Source organism: Bombina bombina, chromosome 9 (assembly GCF_027579735.1).
Source record: "Bombina bombina isolate aBomBom1 chromosome 9, aBomBom1.pri, whole genome shotgun sequence".
Taxonomy (NCBI): Eukaryota; Metazoa; Chordata; class Amphibia; order Anura; family Bombinatoridae; genus Bombina; species Bombina bombina.
The window spans coordinates 290,751,340-290,771,417 of record NC_069507.1 but is presented as its reverse complement, the minus strand read 5'-3'; the positions used below and the strand labels follow the sequence as shown (position 1 = coordinate 290,771,417).

Below are 20,078 nucleotides of genomic sequence, written 5' to 3'. Positions count from 1 at the left end.
CTTAATAAATATAAGATTACCTTAATAAAGTAATCGATTTAGCCCATCACAGTGCCTACCAGTATTTAAGCCCTTAACTGAAGCCATCATTCTATACTGTGTCTCAGAAAATGGCTTACCTTCCCTCATGGGATTTCTGTCAGTCTTCTAGCACTACCAAGTCTTGTTAGAAAAAATGACTGAACATACCTTAAGCAGTATAAGCCTGCAAACTGTTCCCCCCAACTGAAGTTCTCCGGTACTCAACAGTCCTGTGTGGGAACAGTCCTGTGTGGGAACAGCAATGGATTTTAGTTACAACATGCTAAAATCTTTTTCCTCTCAGCAGAAATCTTCATCACTTTCTGCTTCAGAGTAAATAGTACAAACTGGCACTATTTAAAAATAAACTCTTGATTGAAGAAATAAAAACTACAAATCTAACACCACAAACTCTTTACCCTCCCGTGGAGATGCTACTTGTTAGAGCGGCAAAGAGAATGACTGGGGGGGCGGAGCCTGAGGGGAGCTATATGGACAGCTTTGCTGTGTGCTCTCTTTGCCACTTCCTGTAGGGATTGAGAATATCCCACAAGTAAGGATGAATCCATGGACTGAATACACCAAGTAAGAGAAAACAGCACAATCTTGCACTGCTGAAAAATTAAATCTTGCTTAAAGAATTTTTTCCTAACACCTAACTTTACCACTTCCTTGCTCTAACATAGGCAAAGAGAATGACTGGGGTTGGAGGGAAGGGAGGTGATATTTAACAGCTTTGCTGTGGTGCTCTTTGCCGCCTCCTGCTGAGCAGAAGTGATATTCCCAATAGTAATTAGATGATCCGTGGACTCATCGTGTCATTAGAAAGAAAAGGTCTTTAGCATCAGGACATGAGCGGATCCCCTACTCTAAAGGGCAAAACCCATTAGCACAAGTAGATCCCCTCCAAACAGCAAAAAACACCCAAAGATCAGATATTAAATACGGTTTAAAAAGACAGATCAAACTCTAGCAAGGAGGAAGTGGAGTGGGCTTGACTGATGCAAGTGGTCTTCATACTGGCGCTTACCGTGACATCATGCCCAGCAGCATGACAGATGCTTGTCGTTCCAAAGGAGAACAAGGAGACTTTAAAGTGAACTTCTCCCACAGCAACTGCAACACCTGAGGGGTGATGTCCCCTTTCTGCACAAACTCTGAAACCTGAGCACAGAAGAATTTGTTATATGGCAGGTTAGACAAAAAAAAAAAGCGCATCAGCATGAGGGATCCATACTCACAATCTCCTCCAGGCACTGGATAAGAGCCGTAGACGAGTCAACCATAAGAAGGGACAAGCTGCAGATCAGACCCTGAGCCTGCGACCTTTGAAGAAAAAGAAAATATTAAGACCTGGATATAAAAGAAAATTTATGCTTACCTAAAAATGTATTTCTCTTTTTTGACACGATGAGTCCACGGATCATCTTAATTACTAATGGGATATTCAACTCCTGGTCAGCAGGAGGCAGCAAAGAGTACCACAGCAGAGCTGTTAAATAGCTCCTCCCTTCCCTCCCACTCCAGTCATTCGACCAAAGTTAAGGAAAGAAAGGAAAAACCAAGGTGCAGAGGTGTCTGAAGTTTATAATAACCAACAACCTGTCTTTCAAAAACAGGGTGGGCCGTGGACTAATCGTGTCAAAAAAGAAATACATTTATCAGGTAAGCATACATTTTCTTTTTTTTTATGACACGAGTCCACGGATCATCTTAATTACTATTGGGAATCAATACCCAAGCTAGAGTACACAGATGATACGGGAGGGACAAGACAAGGAACCTAAACGGAAGGCACCACTGCTTGAAGAACCTTTCTCCCAAAAGCGGCCTCAGCCGAGGCAAAAGTGTCAAATGTGTAGAATTTTGAAAAAGTGTGAAGAGAAGACCAAGTTGCAGCCTTGCAAATCTGTTCCACAGAAGCGTCATTTTTGAATGCCCATGAGGAAGCAACAGCCCTCGTGGAATGAGCCGTAACTCTCTCAGGAGGCTCATATGCAAAACGTATGATACTCTTTAGCCAAAAAGAAGTAGCCGTAGCTTTCTGACCCTTACATTTTCCTGAGAAAACCATAAACAAAGAAGACTGACGAAAGTTCTTAGTTGCCTGCAGGTAAAAAACTTTATAGCACGAACCACGTCCAAATTGTGTTGTTCTGAGAAGATGGATTAGGACACAAAGGAGGAACAACAATCTCCTGATTAATGTTCCGATCAGAAACAACCTTAGGAAAGAATCCTAATTTAGTACGTAAAACTACCTTATCTGAATGGAAAATAAGATAAGGAGACTCATACTGCAATGCCGAGAGTTTAGACATTCTCCGAGCAGAAGAAATAAAACCATCCAAGATAACAACTTAATATCTAAGGAATGCATGGGTTCAAACGGAGACCCTAGAAAAACCTTGAGAACTAAATTAAGACTCCATGGAGGAGTAACTGGTTAAAAGACAGGTCTGATTCTGACCAAAGCCTAACAAAAAGATTGTACATCTGGAACATCCGCCAGACGTTTGTGTAACAAAATAGATAGGGCCAAGATTTGACCCTTTAAAGAACTTGTCGACAATCCCTTCTTCAAACCCTCTTGGAGAAAGGACACAATTCTAGGAATCCTAACTCTACTCCATGAGAAGCCCTTGGATTCGCACCAATAGAGATATTTACGCCAAATCATATGGTAAATCTTTCTAGGTACAGGCTTACAAGCCTGAATCATGGTCTCTATGACAGAGTCAGAAAACCCCTGCTTGGATAAAATTAAGCGTTCAATCTCCAAGCAGTCAGCTTCAGAGAAACTAGATTTGGGTGAAGAAAGGGACCCTGAATTAGGTGGTCCTTCCTCAACTGAAGTCTCCAAGGTGGCAGGGATGCCATCTCCACCAGATCTGCATACCAAATCCTGCAAGGCAAAGCCGGAGCAATGAGGATCACCAATGTCCTCTCCTGCTTGATTAGAGCAATAACCCGAGGAAGAAGAGGAAACTGATGAAATAGGTATACTAGACCGAAGGTCCAAGGGACCGCCAGAGCATCCATCAGCTCCACCTGGGGGTCCCTGGACCTCGACCCGTATCTCGGGAGCTTGGCATTCTGTTGGGATGCCATGAGATCCAATTCCGGCTGACCCCACCTGAGAATCAGGTTTGAAAACACTTCCGGATGGAGTACCACTCCCCCGGATGAAAAGTCTGCCTGCTTAGGAAATACGCCTCCCAGTTGTCAACCCCTGGGATGTGGTTCGCCAACAGACAGCAAGAGTGGACTTCAGCCCACTGGATTATTTTGGCTACCTCGGTCATCGCTAAGGAACTCCTCGTTCCTCCCTGATTGATGTAAGCCACTGAAGTTATATTGTCCAACTGGAACCTGATAAACCGGATTAAGGCCAACTGGGGCCAGGCCAGAAGAGCATTGAAGATCGCTCTCAGCTCCAGAATGTTTATATGAAGAACAGACTGAGTCCAAACTCACTCAACTTTTAGGGAGCCCCAGACTGCTCCCCACCCTAGAAGGCTGGCATCTGTTGTCACAATCACCCAAGATGGTCAGCGAAAGCAAGTTCCCAGGGAGAGGTGATTCAGAGACAACCACCATTGCAGAGAATCCCTTGTCTCCTGCTCCAGAAGTATTCAAGGAGACAAGTCCGCACAATCTCTGTTCCATTGCCTGAGCATGCCTAACTGCAGAGGTCTGAGGTGGAACTGAGCAAACGGAATGATGTCCATTGCTGCCACCATCAGCCCAATTACTTCTATGCACTGAGCCACTGACGGCCGAGGAGTGGACTGAAAGACTAGGCAAGTATCGATAATCTTTGATTTCCTGACTTCTGTCAGAAAAATCTTCATAGACAGGGAATCTATTATGGTTCCGAAGAAAGTTGAGATTGCAGAAAAGATAACACCATGTCGGTGTGGGATCTCGCTTATTGAAAGGATGGTGCCTGGACTAGGATGTCGTCCAGATAGGGCGCCACTGTAATGCCCCATGACGGAAGCACCGCCAACAGTGATCCCAGAACCTTTGTGAAAACTCTGGGAGCTGTGGCCAGACCGAAAGGAAGAGCCACGAACTGGAAATGTTTGTCCAGGAAGGCAATCCTTAGGAACTTGTGATGATCCGTGTGAATAGGAACATGTAGGTACGCATCCTTTAAATCCACTGTGGTCATAAATTGACCCTCCTGGATCAAGGGAAGAATGGAACAAATAGTTTCCATCTTAAAGGACAGTACCCTGAGAAATTTGTTTAGACTCTTGAGATCTAAAATTTTGGGAACCACAGATTGGAATAAAAACCCTGACCCTGTTCCTGTACTGGAACGGGAACAATCACTCCCAGGACGGAGAGGTCTCTTACGCAGTGTAAAAACGCCTTTTTGTCTGGTCTGCAGATAATCTTGAAAGTAGAAACCTGCCTCTGGGAGGAAAACTTTTGAACTCTAGTTTGTATCTCTGGGACACTATTTCTATTGCCCAGGGATCCTGAACATCCCGAACCCAAGCCTGAGCTAAGAAGGAAAGTTTGCCCCATACCAGATACGGTCCCGGATCGGGGGCATGCCCTTCATGCTGTCTTGGATTCAATAGCCGGCTGCTTGGATTGTTTTCCCTTATTACAAGACTGGTTGGGTCTCCATGCAGGTTTAGATTGTTCCTGCTTAGAGGAGGAAGAATTTCCCTTAAAATTTCGAAAGGAACGAAAATTACTCTCATCCTTTCTGCTTGTTTCTCTTACCTGAGGGAGAAGATGACCCTTACCTCCTGTAATAGAGATAACTTCCATTAGCCCAGGTCCAAACAAGGTCTTCCCCTTGTAAGGAATAGCTAGAAGCTTAGACTTAGAGGACACATCCGCAGACCAAGACTTCAACCATAGGCTCTGCGGGCCAGAAAAGAAAAACCTGAAATCTTGGCTCCCAGTTTGATAACTTGAAGGGAGGAATCCGTAATAAAGGAATTAGATAATTTAAGAGCTTTTATCCTATCTTGGATATCATCCAAAAAAGTCTGTCCTGAAAGCATCAGACAGCTCATCAAACCAATATGCCGCTGCACTAGTGACAGTAGCAAGGCACACAGCTGGCTGCCATGGCACATACATCTTCTTGAGTAGACCCTCTAACTTTTTGTCTATAGGATCTTTGAAGGCACAACTAACCTCTATGGGAATAGTAGTTCTCTTAGCTAGGGTGGAAATAGCCCCTTCCACTTTGGGCACTGGTCTCTCCCACTCCTTAGTAATAATCTCAGAAGCTCGGTCAGGGACCAGAAACACGTCTGTCAAGGAAGGAACCTCAAAATTTGTTCAGCTTACTGGACTTCTTAGGAACAACCACTACCGTGGAGTCGCTGTCGTCTAAAGTAGCTAAAACATCCTTAAGTAATAGCCGGAGGTGCTCTAGCTTAAATCTAAAAAAAATAAAACTTCAGTATCAGCAAGAGGAATTACACTTTCCGAATCTGAAATTTCACCTTCAGATGCTACCACGGCATCCTCCTCCTCAGGCTTCTGAGAGACCTTCGCAACAATTGCATCAGAAACCTCGCTTACCGAGTGTCTGATCTTCCTCTCCACGCTTTACCTGCAACATTGGGAAAGCAGACAGCGCATCAGAAATTGTAGAAGACATGAGAGATGCAATGTCCCTTAAAGTAACTAGAGAGGAGGTGCAGGGCTTGTGAGAGCGGTAAAACTTGGGATGCTTGAGGCGAGAGCTGCGGCATATACTGTACTTTATCATTAGATTCCTGGACAACATCTGCTTTAGAAGCTCAGAATTTTTTTTCCTTATAACTTAATGTCCTCTCAATACATGAAGGACAGAAAGGTATTGGTGGTTCCACAATGGCATTAAAAAACAAATAGCAAGGAACATTTTACAAAGTCCCTTGATCCATACTAGTTCACACTTAGCAAAAAAAATCAAATAAAAATCTTAATTTACTATAACATTAATCTCAAAAAACTTTCCTGCCTCTTTAAATTTAAACGGTAAAGTTTTTTACTGCAGTCTGTGTAAACTAGCAAAACAAAAAAAAGATATTACAGATATCACCTCCAAAGTCAACTACACTACTGAGGTGCCTACCTCGCTGGCCAAAAGATGAAGGACTTCACTCTACGCAGACGATCAGCTGTAATGCAAGAAGGAACTTAGTCACAGTCCGGTCCTAGGAACGCATGTCTAGCACGGAACATGCTCTCCTAGACAAATCCTACTCGATATATCCCCCAGACTGAAGCACATAGAAGTGGCGCGCAGACAGTGAGATCCGCCCATCGTGGGCGTAGACAAAAGTAAATGCTTTCTCCCAGGGAAATGTATTCATGTTAACCCCTCAGAGAAAAAAAAACACTGTAGCCCTAAGTGAAGCGCTCTAACCAGCCCCAGTGCCTGCTAATAAATCTGTCTGCAGTACTCTCCCGTCTAGGAGTTTATAATAAGCAATAAAGTGCCCCATTGTCTTGAGCCCTTTATGTGTAAGGTAGATCCAATATGCTAACTTTCTTCTGAGTTGTCTCCTGCCCCAGAAAATTAAAAAGTAGCACTTACCTCATATTACTGCCTGACAGTAAGGCAGTTCACAGGTTTGAGAGGTCCTCCTCTTCACATCGACCTGTAAAGAAACCAAAGACTGAGACATATCCCTCAGACTATAGGAAATTAGGGCAGCATTAAACATGGGAGGCGCAGTGAGAATTATGTCCCACAAGCTCCCATTGCTCTAAAGCCACCAAAGGTAAACTGAAGAGACTGATATGGACTACGGCTACACCCTAGAACAAAGCAGCACAATCTTGCACTACTTTAAAAATAATAAACTCTTGATAGAAGAATCTTTTCTAACACCTCACTTTAGCACTTCCTATCACTAACATAGGCAAAGAATGACTGGGGTGGGAGGGAAGGGAGGAGCTATTTAACAGCTTTGCTGTGGTGCTCTGTCGCCTCCTGCTGACCAGGTGGTGAATATCCCATTAGTAATTAAGATGATCTGTGGACTCATTGTGTCAAAGAAATAAGGATAAAAGGAAATTAAAGGGACATTATACACTCATTTTTTCTTTGCATAAATGTTTTGTAGATAATCTATTTATATAGCCCATAAAGTTTTTTTTTTTAATTAATGTATAGTTTTGCTTATTTTTAAATAACATTGCTCTGATTTTCAGACTCCTAACCAAGCCCCAAAGTTTTATGTGAATACGCTCGACTACCTACTCCAGCTTGCTCCTGTTTGTGTAAAGGGTCTTTTCATATGCAAAAGAAGGGGGAGGGGGGGAGTGTCTTATTTGCCACTTGCAGTGGGCTTTCCAGCTACCTTTTCAACAGAGCCAAAGTGACAGCTTCTAAGTAAGTTTTTAAACAGTTTTATACTGGATTTTTATATCAGTATCTGTGCATATTATTCTTTATAGTAGTGTCTATTACATGCAGTTATATGAAAATGAGTGTATACTGTCCCTTTAAGCAGGAACTAGACCATGATCACAAGTAAAGTAGAGAGAACTTAAGTGAAATTAATACATAAATACATTTCATGTGCCTCCCTCTAATCATGGGTGCTGCAAATCTGGAACCTACGTTTCACTGTAGGAGACACATCAGCAGTGAATATGGTGGTACCAATTACTAGAGGTGGGGAACTTTAAAATGGCCCAAAAAAAAAAAAAAGTGTCTAAAAGTTATATAAAGGTATAGGAAGGATATTTCATAGCACAAACATCATTGGAGTGTGCATGTTGCTAACATGTACAGTAAGTAGATCAGGCTAATGGGTAACCACAGGAGAAGTATTTACCGCTCAGACTCTCTGCTCGGGCTGAGGTAGAGCCGCCGGTAGGCACCAATCACAGCTTCTCGAACGCCAGGCTCCTTTGACCAGACCAGTGGAAGCATGCGACGAACACCAAGTAAAGCCTGGGAAACCCCAAACTGTGACACGGTGACAAAGAACTCAATGACTTCCTGCACCACTGGAGGGGGTGAGGGTGGAGAGAGGAAAAAAACAAAACATTAAGGATATTCCTCATGAAGGGTCACCAATGTTGTTATCTGTGCAGTGTGCACACGCATGTATATTAAAACAGTAGTGTGTACATCTATCAAGCACATGCAACACACGTCCCTAGGATGGTCCCAGTGCCCCCAGGAGTGTCTAATGAGCCACACATACAAGGACCACTAGGAATGTCATAGTGCACCAGGGTGCTCATGCTACGGCTAGGTATATACACATACAGGATACTGGGCAATGCATCGAGCAGCCAACTAGTACACACCTGACACAGCTGGCTCATACATCATTCTGCTGATCACATCAATCGCTTCTTCAATCTTCAAAGCAAAGTGATGGGCATCTGTCAGATACTGCACCAGCATTTCCTGTTTGCCCAGATCAGAAGCTTCCGGTGATGTTGCTACAGACTCAGTTTCCTTATCTTGAGGGGCATCATCAGGTCTCTCGTCACTAGGAGCTGTAGATTCTTGCAGAGTTACTGCAAAAGTAGAAGGAAAACTAACTGCAGTGTGTCACAGTATAGGCAGAGCCATAAACCTTCTCTGGCCTCAAGACCAGGCATTGACAAAAGTAGTGAGTAAGCCGTGTCTAAGGTCACTAGTATGGGGCCACAGACAGGGTGTGCATTATTAGCACTGTCAGACTCCTAAATTGGAGTGTCACCGAGTCCTGAAAACTATGTGAAACACTCTAATCCTATTTAACAATCCTGGGGTCAGTGTAAGGTGAGCACAGTCTGTTACAAACTCAAAGAAAAACTAAATTTATGCTTACCTGATAAATGTATTTATTTCCGGATACGGCGAGTCCACGAAATCAATTACTGTTGGGAATATCACTCCTGGCCAGCAGGAGGCGGCAAAGAGCACCACAGCAAAGCTGTTAAGTATCACCTCCCTTCCCTCCAACCCGTGTCATTCGACCGAAGGTAAATGGAGAAAAAGCAGCAACACAAGGTGTAGAGGTGCCAGAGCTTTAAGTGAAAAAATAACGGTCTTAAAATAAAGGGCGGGCTGTGGGCTCACTGTATCAGGAACTAAACTAAATTTATAAGGTAACCATGAATTGTTTTCTTTCCTAAGAGAAGGTGAGTCCACGGAATCATCAATTACTGTTGGAAATAAAATGATCAGGTAAGCAATTTGTTATTTGTTCTCATGGTGGGGAGGAGAGTCCACGGCTTAATTCATTACTTTTGGGAATTCAGAACCTGGCCACCAGGAGAAGGCAAAGACACCCCAGCCAAAGGCTTAAATATCTCCCCCACTCCCCTCATCCCCCAGTCATTCTGCCGAGGGAACAAGGAACAGTAGGAGAAATATCAGGGTATAAATGGTGCCAGAAGAAAATTTAATTTTAGGTCTGCCCACTGGAGTTACAGGCGGGAGCCGTGGACTCTCCTCCCCACAATGGAAATAAAATTATCAGGTAAGCATAATTTATGTTTTCCATCTAAAAGGCGAGGAAAGTCCACGGTTTCATTCATTACTTTTGGGAAACATATACCCAAGCTTTAGAGGACACTGAATGAAACCGGGAGGGTAAAAAGGTAGACCCTAATCTGAGGGCACCACAGTCTGTAAAACCTCTCTCCCAAAAACAGCTTCTGCAGAAACAAAAAACGTCAAATTTGTAGAACTTTGTGAAAGTGTAAGGAGGACCAGGTAGCCGCCTTACAAATCTGCTCCATAGAGGCCTCATTCTTGAAGGCCCAAGATGAAGCCACAGCTCTAGTTGAATGAGCAGTAATCATCTGAGGAGGTTTATGTCCCGCTGTCTCATAGGCCAAGCGAATCAAGCCCCTCAACCAAAAAGGACAAAGAAGTAGAAGAGGCCCTTCTGCCCCTTGCGCTTCCTGGAATACACCACAATAAGAGATGTAGACTGTCTAATATCCTTTGTAGCCTGAAGATAGAACTTCAAGGCACGAACCACATCCAGATTATGGAGAAACCTCACCTTAGGAGGGTTAGGACACAAAGTAGTAACAATTATTTCCCGATTGAGGTTACGGTTAGACACCACCTTGGGAAGAAACCCCAGACTGGTGCAAAGAACAGCCTTATCCACATGAAAACCCAGATAAGGAGACTCGAATTGCAAGGCAGCTAGCTCAGATACTCTGCGTGCTGATTCAATAGCCAACTTTTCAAGACAGAATCTTAATGTCAATATAATGCATAGGCTCAATCGGAACCCTATGCAAAACCTTAAGGACCAAGTTTAAGCTCCAAAAAATTGAATGTCAGGGAGCTCAGCGATGTCTTCTGTGCAACAAGAGTGATAATGCCAACAACTGACCCTTTAAGGAACTGGCAGCAAGACCCTTCTCCAAACCTTCTTGGTGAAAGGACAGAATCCTGGATACCTTCACCTTGTGCCAAGGATATCTATGCTTATCACAACAGGACAAGTACTCCACACCTTATGGTAGATGCGACGAGTGACTGGTTTCCTTGCCTGAACTTGAGCGTCAATCACACTCTCAAAAAAACCTCTCTTGGCTAAGACTAAGCATTCAATCTCCACGCAGTCAGCCTCAGAGAAGCGAGATTTTGATGTTGAAAGGGACCCTGTTCCAGCAGATCCATGTGACAGGGTAACCTCCATGGTGGGGAGGATGACATCCCCACCAAATCCGCAAACCACGTCCTCCGCGGGCACAATGGGGCAATCAGGATGGCCGAAGCTCGCTCTTGCTTGAAGCGTGCCACTATACGAGGTAGAAGTAGTAACGGTGGAAAAAACATAATTTATGTAAGAACTTACCTGATAAATTCATTTCTTTCATATTAGCAAGAGTCCATGAGCTAGTGACGTATGGGATATACATTCCTACCAGGAGGGGCAAAGTTTCCCAAACCTCAAAATGCCTACAAATACACCCCTCACCACACCCACAAATCAGTTTAACGCATAGCCAAGAAGTGGGGTGATAAGAAAAAAGTGCAAAAGCATAAAAAATAAGGAATTGGAATAATTGTGCTTTATACAAAAAAATCATAACCAACACAAAAAAGGGTGGGCCTCATGGACTCTTGCTAATATGAAAGAAATGAATTTATCAGGTAAGTTCTTACATAAATTATGTTTTCTTTCATGTAATTAGCAAGAGTCCATGAGCTAGTGACGTATGGGATAATGACTACCCAAGATGTGGATCTTCCACGCAAGAGTCACTAGAGAGGGAGGGATAAAATAAAGAGCCAATTCCGCTGAAAAAATAATCCACACCCCAAAATAAAGTTTAATCTTATAATGAAAAAAACTGAAATTATAAGCAGAAGAATCAAACTGAAACAGCTGCCTGAAGTACTTTTCTACCAAAAACTGCTTCAGAAGAAGAAAACACATCAAAATGGTAGAATTTAGTAAAAGTATGCAAAGAAGACCAAGTCGCTGCTTTGCAAATCTGATCAACCGAAGCTTCATTCCTAAACACCCAGGAAGTAGAAACTGACCTAGTAGAATGAGCTGTAATCCTTTGAGGCGGAGTTTTACCCGACTCGACATAAGCATGATGAATCAAAGATTTTAACAAAGATGCCAAAGAAATGGCAGAGGCCTTCTGACCTTTCCTGGAACCGGAAAAGATAACAAATAGACTAGAAGTCTTTCGGAAATCTTTAGTAGCTTCAACATAATATTTCAAAGCTCTAACTACATCCAAAGAATGCAACGATCTTTCCTTAAAATTCTTAGGATTAGGACACAATGAAGGAACCACAATTTCTCTACTAATGTTAGAGTTCACAACTTTAGGTAAAAATTTAAATGAAGTCCGCAACACCGCCTTATCCTAATGAAAAATCAGAAAAGGAGATTCACAAGAAAGAGCAGATAACACTGAAACTCTTCTAGCAGAAGAAATGGCCAAAAGGAACAGAACTTTCCAAGAAAGTAATTTAATGTCCAGAGAATGCATAGGTTCAAATGGAAGAGCTTGTAAAGCCCCCAGAACCAAATTCAAACTCCAAGGAGGAGAGAATGACTTAATGACAGGTTTTATACGAACCAAAGCCTGTACAAAACAATGAATATCAGGAAGATTAGCAATCTTTCTGTGAAACACAAATATATGCATTTTAATAAAAGATATTAAAACAATAATACAATAAAACAAATAATCAAGGATCCAAGATTTTACAAATGGTCTTTACAATGAATTTAAAAAGCCCAATTTCTTGGGTTACAACATGAATAAGATATACCTAGTGTGTGATTGTCTGTTTGTCCGTAGACCTTAGGTCCTGTTGATACGGTGATCTTAGATTGTTGTTCCAAATAACAACTGGTATCTAAGTGATTACTAATGTGTTTCCTCCTAATTTGCCAATAAGTTCGCAACAGATTTGCGTGAGAAAAGTGGTTTAGAAGCTGGAAGAATTGAGGACCTTTGTATGAAAAAAAAATTTTTTTTTGAATATCAAAATTATATGTGCGTGAATATCAAAAACTCATATAAATTTGTGAATGTGAAAGAACAGCACTTCACATTCACAAATTTATATGAGTTTTTGATATTCACGCACATATAATTTTGATAAAAAAAAAAAAAAATTTCATACAAAGGTCCACAATTCTTCCAGCTTCTAAACCACTTTTCTCACGCAAATCTGTTGCGAACTTAATGGCAAATTAGGAGGAAACACATTAGTAATCACTTAGATACCAGTTGTTATTTGGAACAACAATCTAAGATCACCGTATCAACACGACCTAAGGTCTACTGACAAACAGACAATCACACACTAGGTATATCTTATTCATGTTGTAACCCAAGAAATTGGGCTTTTTAAATTCATTGTAAAGACCATTTGTAAAATCTTGGATCCTTGATTATTTGTTTTATTGTTTTTATTGTATTATTGTTTTAATATCTTTTATTAAAATGCATATATTTGAGTAATACAGATTGTTTTATTGATATTCTCCAGACCCTGCCATTGTTGTTTGGCGCTTTGATATACATTATTCCGATTTTTCACCTCTATTTGACCGCTAGGGGTCAATTTATTAGAGCTAAGGGTCATCTTAGTAGCAGGCGCTCATTGTAACACCTTACTGATCACTGTGAAACACAGAAAGAGCAGAAATTTGTCCTTTCAAAGAACTTGCAGACAAACCTTTATCCAGACCATCCTGAATTGTAAAATTCTAGGAATTCTAAAAGAAAGCCAGGAAAATTGAGAAGAGCACCAAGAAATGTAAGTCTTCCAGACTCGATAATATATCTTCCTAGACACAGATTTACGAGCCTGTAACATAGTATTAATTACGGAGTCAGAGAAACCTCTATGACTGAGAATCAAGCGTTCAATCTCCATACCTTCAAATTTAATGATTTGAGATCCTGATGGAACAAAGGACCTTGAGATAGAAGGTCTGGTCTTAACGGAAGAGTCCAAGGTTGGCAAGTAGCCATCCGAACAAGATCCGCATACCAAAACCTGTGAGGCCATGCTGGAGCCACCAGCAGAACAAACGAACGCTCTTTTAGAATCTTGGAGATCACTCTTGGAAGAAGAACCAGAGGCGGAAAGATATAGGCAGGATGATACTTCCAAGGAAGTGACAATGCATCCACTGCCTCCGCCTGAGGATCCCTGGATCTGGACAGATACCTGGGAAGTTTCTTGTTTAGATGAGAAGCCATCAGATCTATTTCTGGAAGTCCCCACATTTGAACAATCTGAAGAAATACCTCTGGGTGAAGAGACCATTCGCCCGGATGTAACGTCTGGCGACTGAGATAATCCGCTTCACAATTGTCTACACCTGGGATGTGAACCGCAGAAATTAGACAGGAGCTGGATTCCGCCCAAGCAAGTATCCGAGATACTTCTTTCATAGCCAGAGGACTGTGAGTCCCCCCTTGATGATTGACATATGCCACGGTTGTGACATTGTCCATCTGAAAACAAATGAACGATTCTCTCAGAAAAGGCCACGACTGAAGAGCTCTGAAAATCGCACGGAGTTCCAAAATGTTGATGGGTAATCTCGCCTCCTGAGATTCCCAAACCCCCTGCGCTGTCAGAGACCCCCATACAGCTCCCCAACCTGTCAGACTTGCATCTGTTGAGATCACAGTCCAGGTTGGAAGAACAAAAGAAGCCCCTTGAACTAAACGATGGTGATCTGTCCACCACGTCAGAGAGTGTCGTACAATCGGATTTAAAGATATTAACTGATATCTTTGTATAATCCCTGCACCACTGGTTCAGCATACAAAGCTGAAGAGGTCGCATGTGAAAACGAGCAAAGGGGATCGCGTCCGATGCAGCAGTCAATATCTGAGACAGAATCCTCTGAACCAGAAAAATCATCATCAGAAACAGATAAATCAGAATGATGATGTTCATTTAAAAATTCATCTGAAAAATGTGAAGTTTTAAAAGACCTTTTACTTTTACTGGAAGTAGGAATAACAGACATAGCCTTCCTAATAGATTTAGAAACAAAATCTCTTATATTAACAGGAACATCCTGAGTATTAGATGTTGATGGAACAGCAACAGGTAATGGTATATTACTAATGGAAATACTATCTGCATTAGCAAGCTTATCATGACATTCATCACAAACTACAGCCGGAGGGACAGTTACCACAAGTTTACAGCAGATACACTCAACTTTGGTGGAACAAGCATCAGGCAGCGTTTTTCCAGAAGTAGCTTCTGATCCAGGGTCAATCTGAGACATCTTGCAATATGTAAGAGAAAAAACAACATATAAAGCAAAATCTATCAAATTCCTTAAAAGGCAGTTTCAGGAATGGGAAAAAATGCCAATGAACAAGCCTCTAGCAACCAGAAGCAAATGAAAAATGAGAATTAAATAATGTGAGAAAAAAGGTGGAGACAAAAATGACCCCACATTTTTAGCGCCAAAAAAGCCGCCCACATTATTGGCGCCAAGAAAGACGCCACATCCGGTGACGCCGACATTTTTGGCGCAAAACGTAAAAAAAAATGACGCAAACACGAACAACTTCCGGCGACAAGTATGACGCCGGAAATGACAAAGAATTTTTTTGCGCCAAAAAAGTCTGCGCCAAGAATGACGCAATAAAATGAAGCATTTTCAGCCCCCGCGAGCCTAACAGCCCACAGGGAAAAAAGTCAATTTTTAAGGTAAGAAAAAAATGTTTTAATTAATATGCATTATCCCAAATAATGAAACTGACTGTCTGAAATAAGGAATATTGATCATCCTGAATCAAGGCAAATAAATGTTTAAACATATATTTAGAACTTTATATAAAAGTGCCCAACCATAGCTTAGAGTGTCACAAAAAATAAGGCTTACTTACCCCAGGACACTCATCTACATGTAGTAGAAAGCCAAATCAGTACTGAAACGAGAATCAGTAGAGGTAATGGTATATATAAGAGTATATCGTCGATCTGAAAAGGGAGGTAAGAGATGAATCTCTACGACCGATAACAGAGAACCAATCAAATAGATCCCGTAGAAGGAGACCATTGAATTCAAAAAGGCAATACTCTCTTCACATCCCTCTGACATTCACTGCACACAGAGGAAAACCGGGCTCCAGCCTGCTGCGAAGCGCATATCAACGTAGAATCTAGCACAAACTTACTTCACCACCTCCATGGGAGGCAAAGTTTGTAAAACTGAATTGTGGGTGTGGTGAGGGGTGTATTTGTAGGCATTTTGAGGTTTGGGAAACTTTGCCCCTCCTGGTAGGAATGTATATCCCATACGTCACTAGCTCTTGGACTCTTGCTAATTACATGAAAAATGTAAGCTAGGCTGAATTCCCAAGGCACCTATCGGCTCTGCCTGGGGATCCCTCGACCTCAATCCTTATCGTGGTTGCTTGCAACTTAGTCTGGACGCAATGAGATCTATCTCCGGCATTCCCTATCTGAGACAAACCTCCGCAAACACTTCGGGGTGAAGAGACCATTCCCCCAGATGGAAGGATTGCCTGCTGAGAAAGTCTGCCTCCCAGTTGTCCACACCTGGAATGTGGATCGCCGAGAGCAAGCAGCTGTGGTCTTCGCCCACTCCAAAATCCGAGATACCTCCCTCATTGCTAGGGAGCTCCTCGTACCCCCTGATGGTTGACGTAATTCACCGAGGTAATGTTAGTCTGGAACCTGATTAAGCTGAAAGACCCCAGAAGAGGCTACGCCCTCAGAGCATTGCAAATTGTCCAAAGTTCCAGAATATTTATCGGAAGGAGAGACTCCTCCCGGGTCCATCTTACTTGTGCCATCCTGGCACCCCAAACGGCTCCCCCAGCCTGCCAGACTCGTGTCCGTGGTCACAATCTCCAAGGACAGTCTCAAGAAGGATCAGATTCTCCGGACGGATCCACCAAGAGAGGGAGTCCCTAGTCTGAGCATCCATGGATATCCGCTGAGATAGATCTGAATTATTGTCGTTCCACTGTCTCAACATGAACAATTGAAGAGGTCTGAGAAGGAACCTGGCGAAAGGGATGACGTCTATGCTGGAAACCATGAGCCCGATTATCTCCATACACTGAGCCACGGAAGGGCTTGAGTAGGACTGAAGGGCAAGACAGGTGGACGCAATCTTCCTGCGCCGTTGATCTGTGAGAAATAATTTCATGGACAGTATTATCGTGCCCAGGAACTCCTCCCTGTTGCTGGGAACCAGGGAACTCCCGAGTTGATATTCCAAACGTGAGACTGGAGCAAGAAAAGAAGAGCCCTTGAATGATCCTCTGAAGAGCTGAACGCCGGAGCCTGGACTAGGATGTCGTCCAGATATAGCGCCACAGCAATGCCCCTTGATCTGGCCACTGTTAGTAGCACCCCCAGACCAAAGAGAAGGGCCAAAAACTGGAAGTGTTGGTCCAGAAACACAAATCTTAGGAACTTTAAGTGGTCCCTGTGAATTGGAACATGAAAGTAAGCATCTTTCAAGTCTATTGTCATAAACTGTCCCCTCTTGAACTAGGGGCAGAACAGATCTGATTGTTTCCATATTAAACGATGGAACTGCCAGAAACTTGTTTAAACGCTTTAGGTCCAGAATCATGCGGAACATGCCCTCCTTTGGAACCACAAATATTTGAATAGTAGTAGTACCCTAGACCCCTTTCTGTTTGGGGGTACTGGTACGATAACACCTAGAGAGGAGAGATCCCTCACACATTCTAGAATGGCCTCTCTTTTCCAGTCTTGAAGACAGTTTTGATAGGAGGAATCTGCCCCTGGGCGGATGGGACATTAAAGGGCCACTGTAAGTAAATATTTTCTATGCCTGTTACTAACTAACTACCCCAAATACGCTTTTTATCAATAGCATTTCATTAATATATCTCTACCGTATATCAGAAATCTTGTCTGCAAATTTAATTGTTTTCCAAACCCACTCCGTCGGTATCCTTTGCTCTGTACCAATCCGTTTACAATACCTAGGTTTCAAAATGGCGCTTTAAACACAAAGTTATTGGTTTAAGTATTTTTAACATGCAGTGCTGAAAATAGTGGGTAGGATAACGTGACATCGGCGAATAAAAGATATAACTTTTAGAACGCTATGAAACTTCGTTTTGGAGAAAATATAGGTCAGTAGGTTTTAATTAATGTTTATTAACTTTAATATGTTAGTTGTTTAGCTTAAAAATTATAAAAGAAAGTAATCCTTTAACCCTATCCTGTAACCCTGGGCGACAACCTCCAGAACACAAGTGTCCTGAACATCCTGCAACCAGGCTTCGGAGAAGAGAGATAATCTGCCCCGTACTTGGTCCACCCCTTCATGCCGATTTTGTCTCAGCTGGCTTCTTGTTCTGCTTGGACTTGTTCAAGATTAAACAGGTTTCCAAGTTCCCTTGGACTGGTCCGCTTTTGTGGCGGGGCTGCTGGCACTGGGCCTTGTCCGCACGAAAGGGACAAAAAACAGAATTTATGCTTACCTGATAAATTTACGTTCTCTTGCGGTGTATCCAGTCCACGGATTCATCCTTAGTTATGGGATATTCTCCTTCCCTACAGGAAGTGGCAAAGAGAGCACACAGCAGAGCTGTCCATATAGCTCCCCCCCTAGCTCCACCCCCCAGTCATTCAACCAAAGGTTAAGAAGCCAAAGGAGAAACTATAGGGTGCAGTAGTGACTGTAGTTTAAACAAAACATTTTTTACCTGACTTAATTGCCAGGGCGGGCCGTGGACTGGATACACCGCAAGAGAAAGTAATTTATCAGGTAAGCATAAATTCTGTTTTCTCTTGCAAGGTGTATCCAGTCCACGGATTCATCCTTACTTGTGGGATACCAATACCAAAGCTTTAGGACACGGATGAAGGGAGGGAACAAGACAGGTACATTAAACGGAAGGCACCACTGCTTGCAAAACCTCTCTCCAAAAAAATAGCCTCTGAAGAAGCAAAAGTATCGAATTTGTAAAATTTGGCAAAAGTATGCAGTGAAGACCAAGTCGCTGCCTTACAAATCTGTTCAACAGAAGCCTCATTTTTGAAAGCCCATGTGGAAGCCACTGCTCTGGTAGAATGAGCAGTAATTCTTTCAGGAGGCTGCTGGCCAGCAGTCTCATAGGCCAAACGGATGATGCTTTTCAGCCAAAAGGAAAGAGGTAGCAGTCGCTTCCTGACCTCTCCTCTTACCAGAATAGATAACAAACAAAGAAGATGTTTGTCTGAAATCCTTAGTTGCTTGTAAATAAAACTTTAAAGCACGAACTACATCAAGATTATGCAAAAGACGTTCCTTCTTCGAAGATGGATTAGGACACAGAGAAGGAACAACTATTTCCTGGTTAATATTCCTATTAGACACAACCTTAGAGAGACAACCAGGTTTGGTACGCAAAACTACCTTATCTGCGTGGAACACCAGATAAGGTGAATCACACTGTAAAGCAGATAATTCTGAGACTCTTCGAGCAGAAGAGATAGCTACCAAAAACAAAACTTTCCAAGATAACAGCTTGTGCAGAAGGATAGACAGAGCAGATATCTGTCCCTTTAAAGAACTAGCCGACAATCCTTTCTCCAAACCGTCTTGGAGAAAAGACAATATCCTGGGAATCCTAATCTTACTCCATGAGTAACCCTTGGATTCACAACAACAAAGATATTTCCACCATATCTTATGGTAGACTTTCCTGGTGACAGGCTTTCTAGCCTGGATCAGAGTATCTATAACTGACTCAGAAAAACCACGCTTTGAAAGAATTAAGCGTTCAATCTCCAAGCGGTCAGACGTAGAGAAACTAGATTTGGATGCTTGAACGGACCCTGTATTAGAAGGTCCTGCCTCATTGGCAGTGTCCATGGTGGGACAGATGACATGTCCACTAGGTCTGCATACCAAGTCCTGCGTGGCCACGCAGGCGCTATCAAAATCACCAACGCCTTCTCCTGCTTGATTCTGGCGATCAGACGAGGGAGAAGAGGAAACGGTGGGAAAACATAAGCCAGATTGAAGGACCAAGGCGCTACTAGAGCATCTATCAATGCCGCCTTGGGGTCCCGGGACCTGGATCCGTAGAGAGGAAGCTTGGTGTTCTGACGGGACGCCATCAGGTCCAACTCTGGAATGCCCCATAGCGGAGTCAGCTGGGCAAATACCTCCGGGTGGAGTTCCCACTCCCCCGGGTGAAATGTCCGACGACTTAGAAAATCCGCCTCCCAGTTGTCTACACCTGGGATGTGAATTGCTGAGAGATGGCAGGAGTGGGCCTCCACCCACCTGATTATTTTGGTTACTTCCCTCATCGCTAGAGAACTCTTTGTTCCCCCCTGATGATTGATGTAAGCTACAGTCGTAATGTTGTCCGACTGAAATCTTATGAATTTAGCCGCAGCTAGTTGAGGCCATGCCTGAAGCGCGTTAAATATCGCCCTCAGATTGAGCTACAGATGGTCGAGGAATGGAATGAAGAACTCGGCAAGTAGTTAAAAGTTTCAACTTTCTGACCTCCGTCAGAAATATTTTCATTTCTACCGAATCTATAGGTGTTCCTAGGAAGGGAACCCTTGTGAGTGGGGACAGGGAACACTT

General features: G+C 42.8%; 1 protein-coding gene across 1 annotated transcript in view; it reads right to left on the bottom strand.

The window, feature by feature from the left end:
• Positions 1-1,047: 1,047 nt before the first annotated feature.
• NCAPD2 (non-SMC condensin I complex subunit D2) overlaps positions 1,048-20,078 on the bottom strand; it is a 185,691-nt gene continuing 166,660 nt past the window's right edge. Inside the window, exons 14-17 of the mRNA XM_053692853.1 lie at positions 8,314-8,529; positions 7,833-8,007; positions 1,263-1,347; positions 1,048-1,185 (exon numbers count right to left, since the gene is read on the bottom strand). Of these exons, the coding sequence (XP_053548828.1) occupies positions 1,048-1,185; positions 1,263-1,347; positions 7,833-8,007; positions 8,314-8,529 (614 nt within the window). The remainder of the gene's footprint in view (positions 1,186-1,262; positions 1,348-7,832; positions 8,008-8,313; positions 8,530-20,078) is intronic.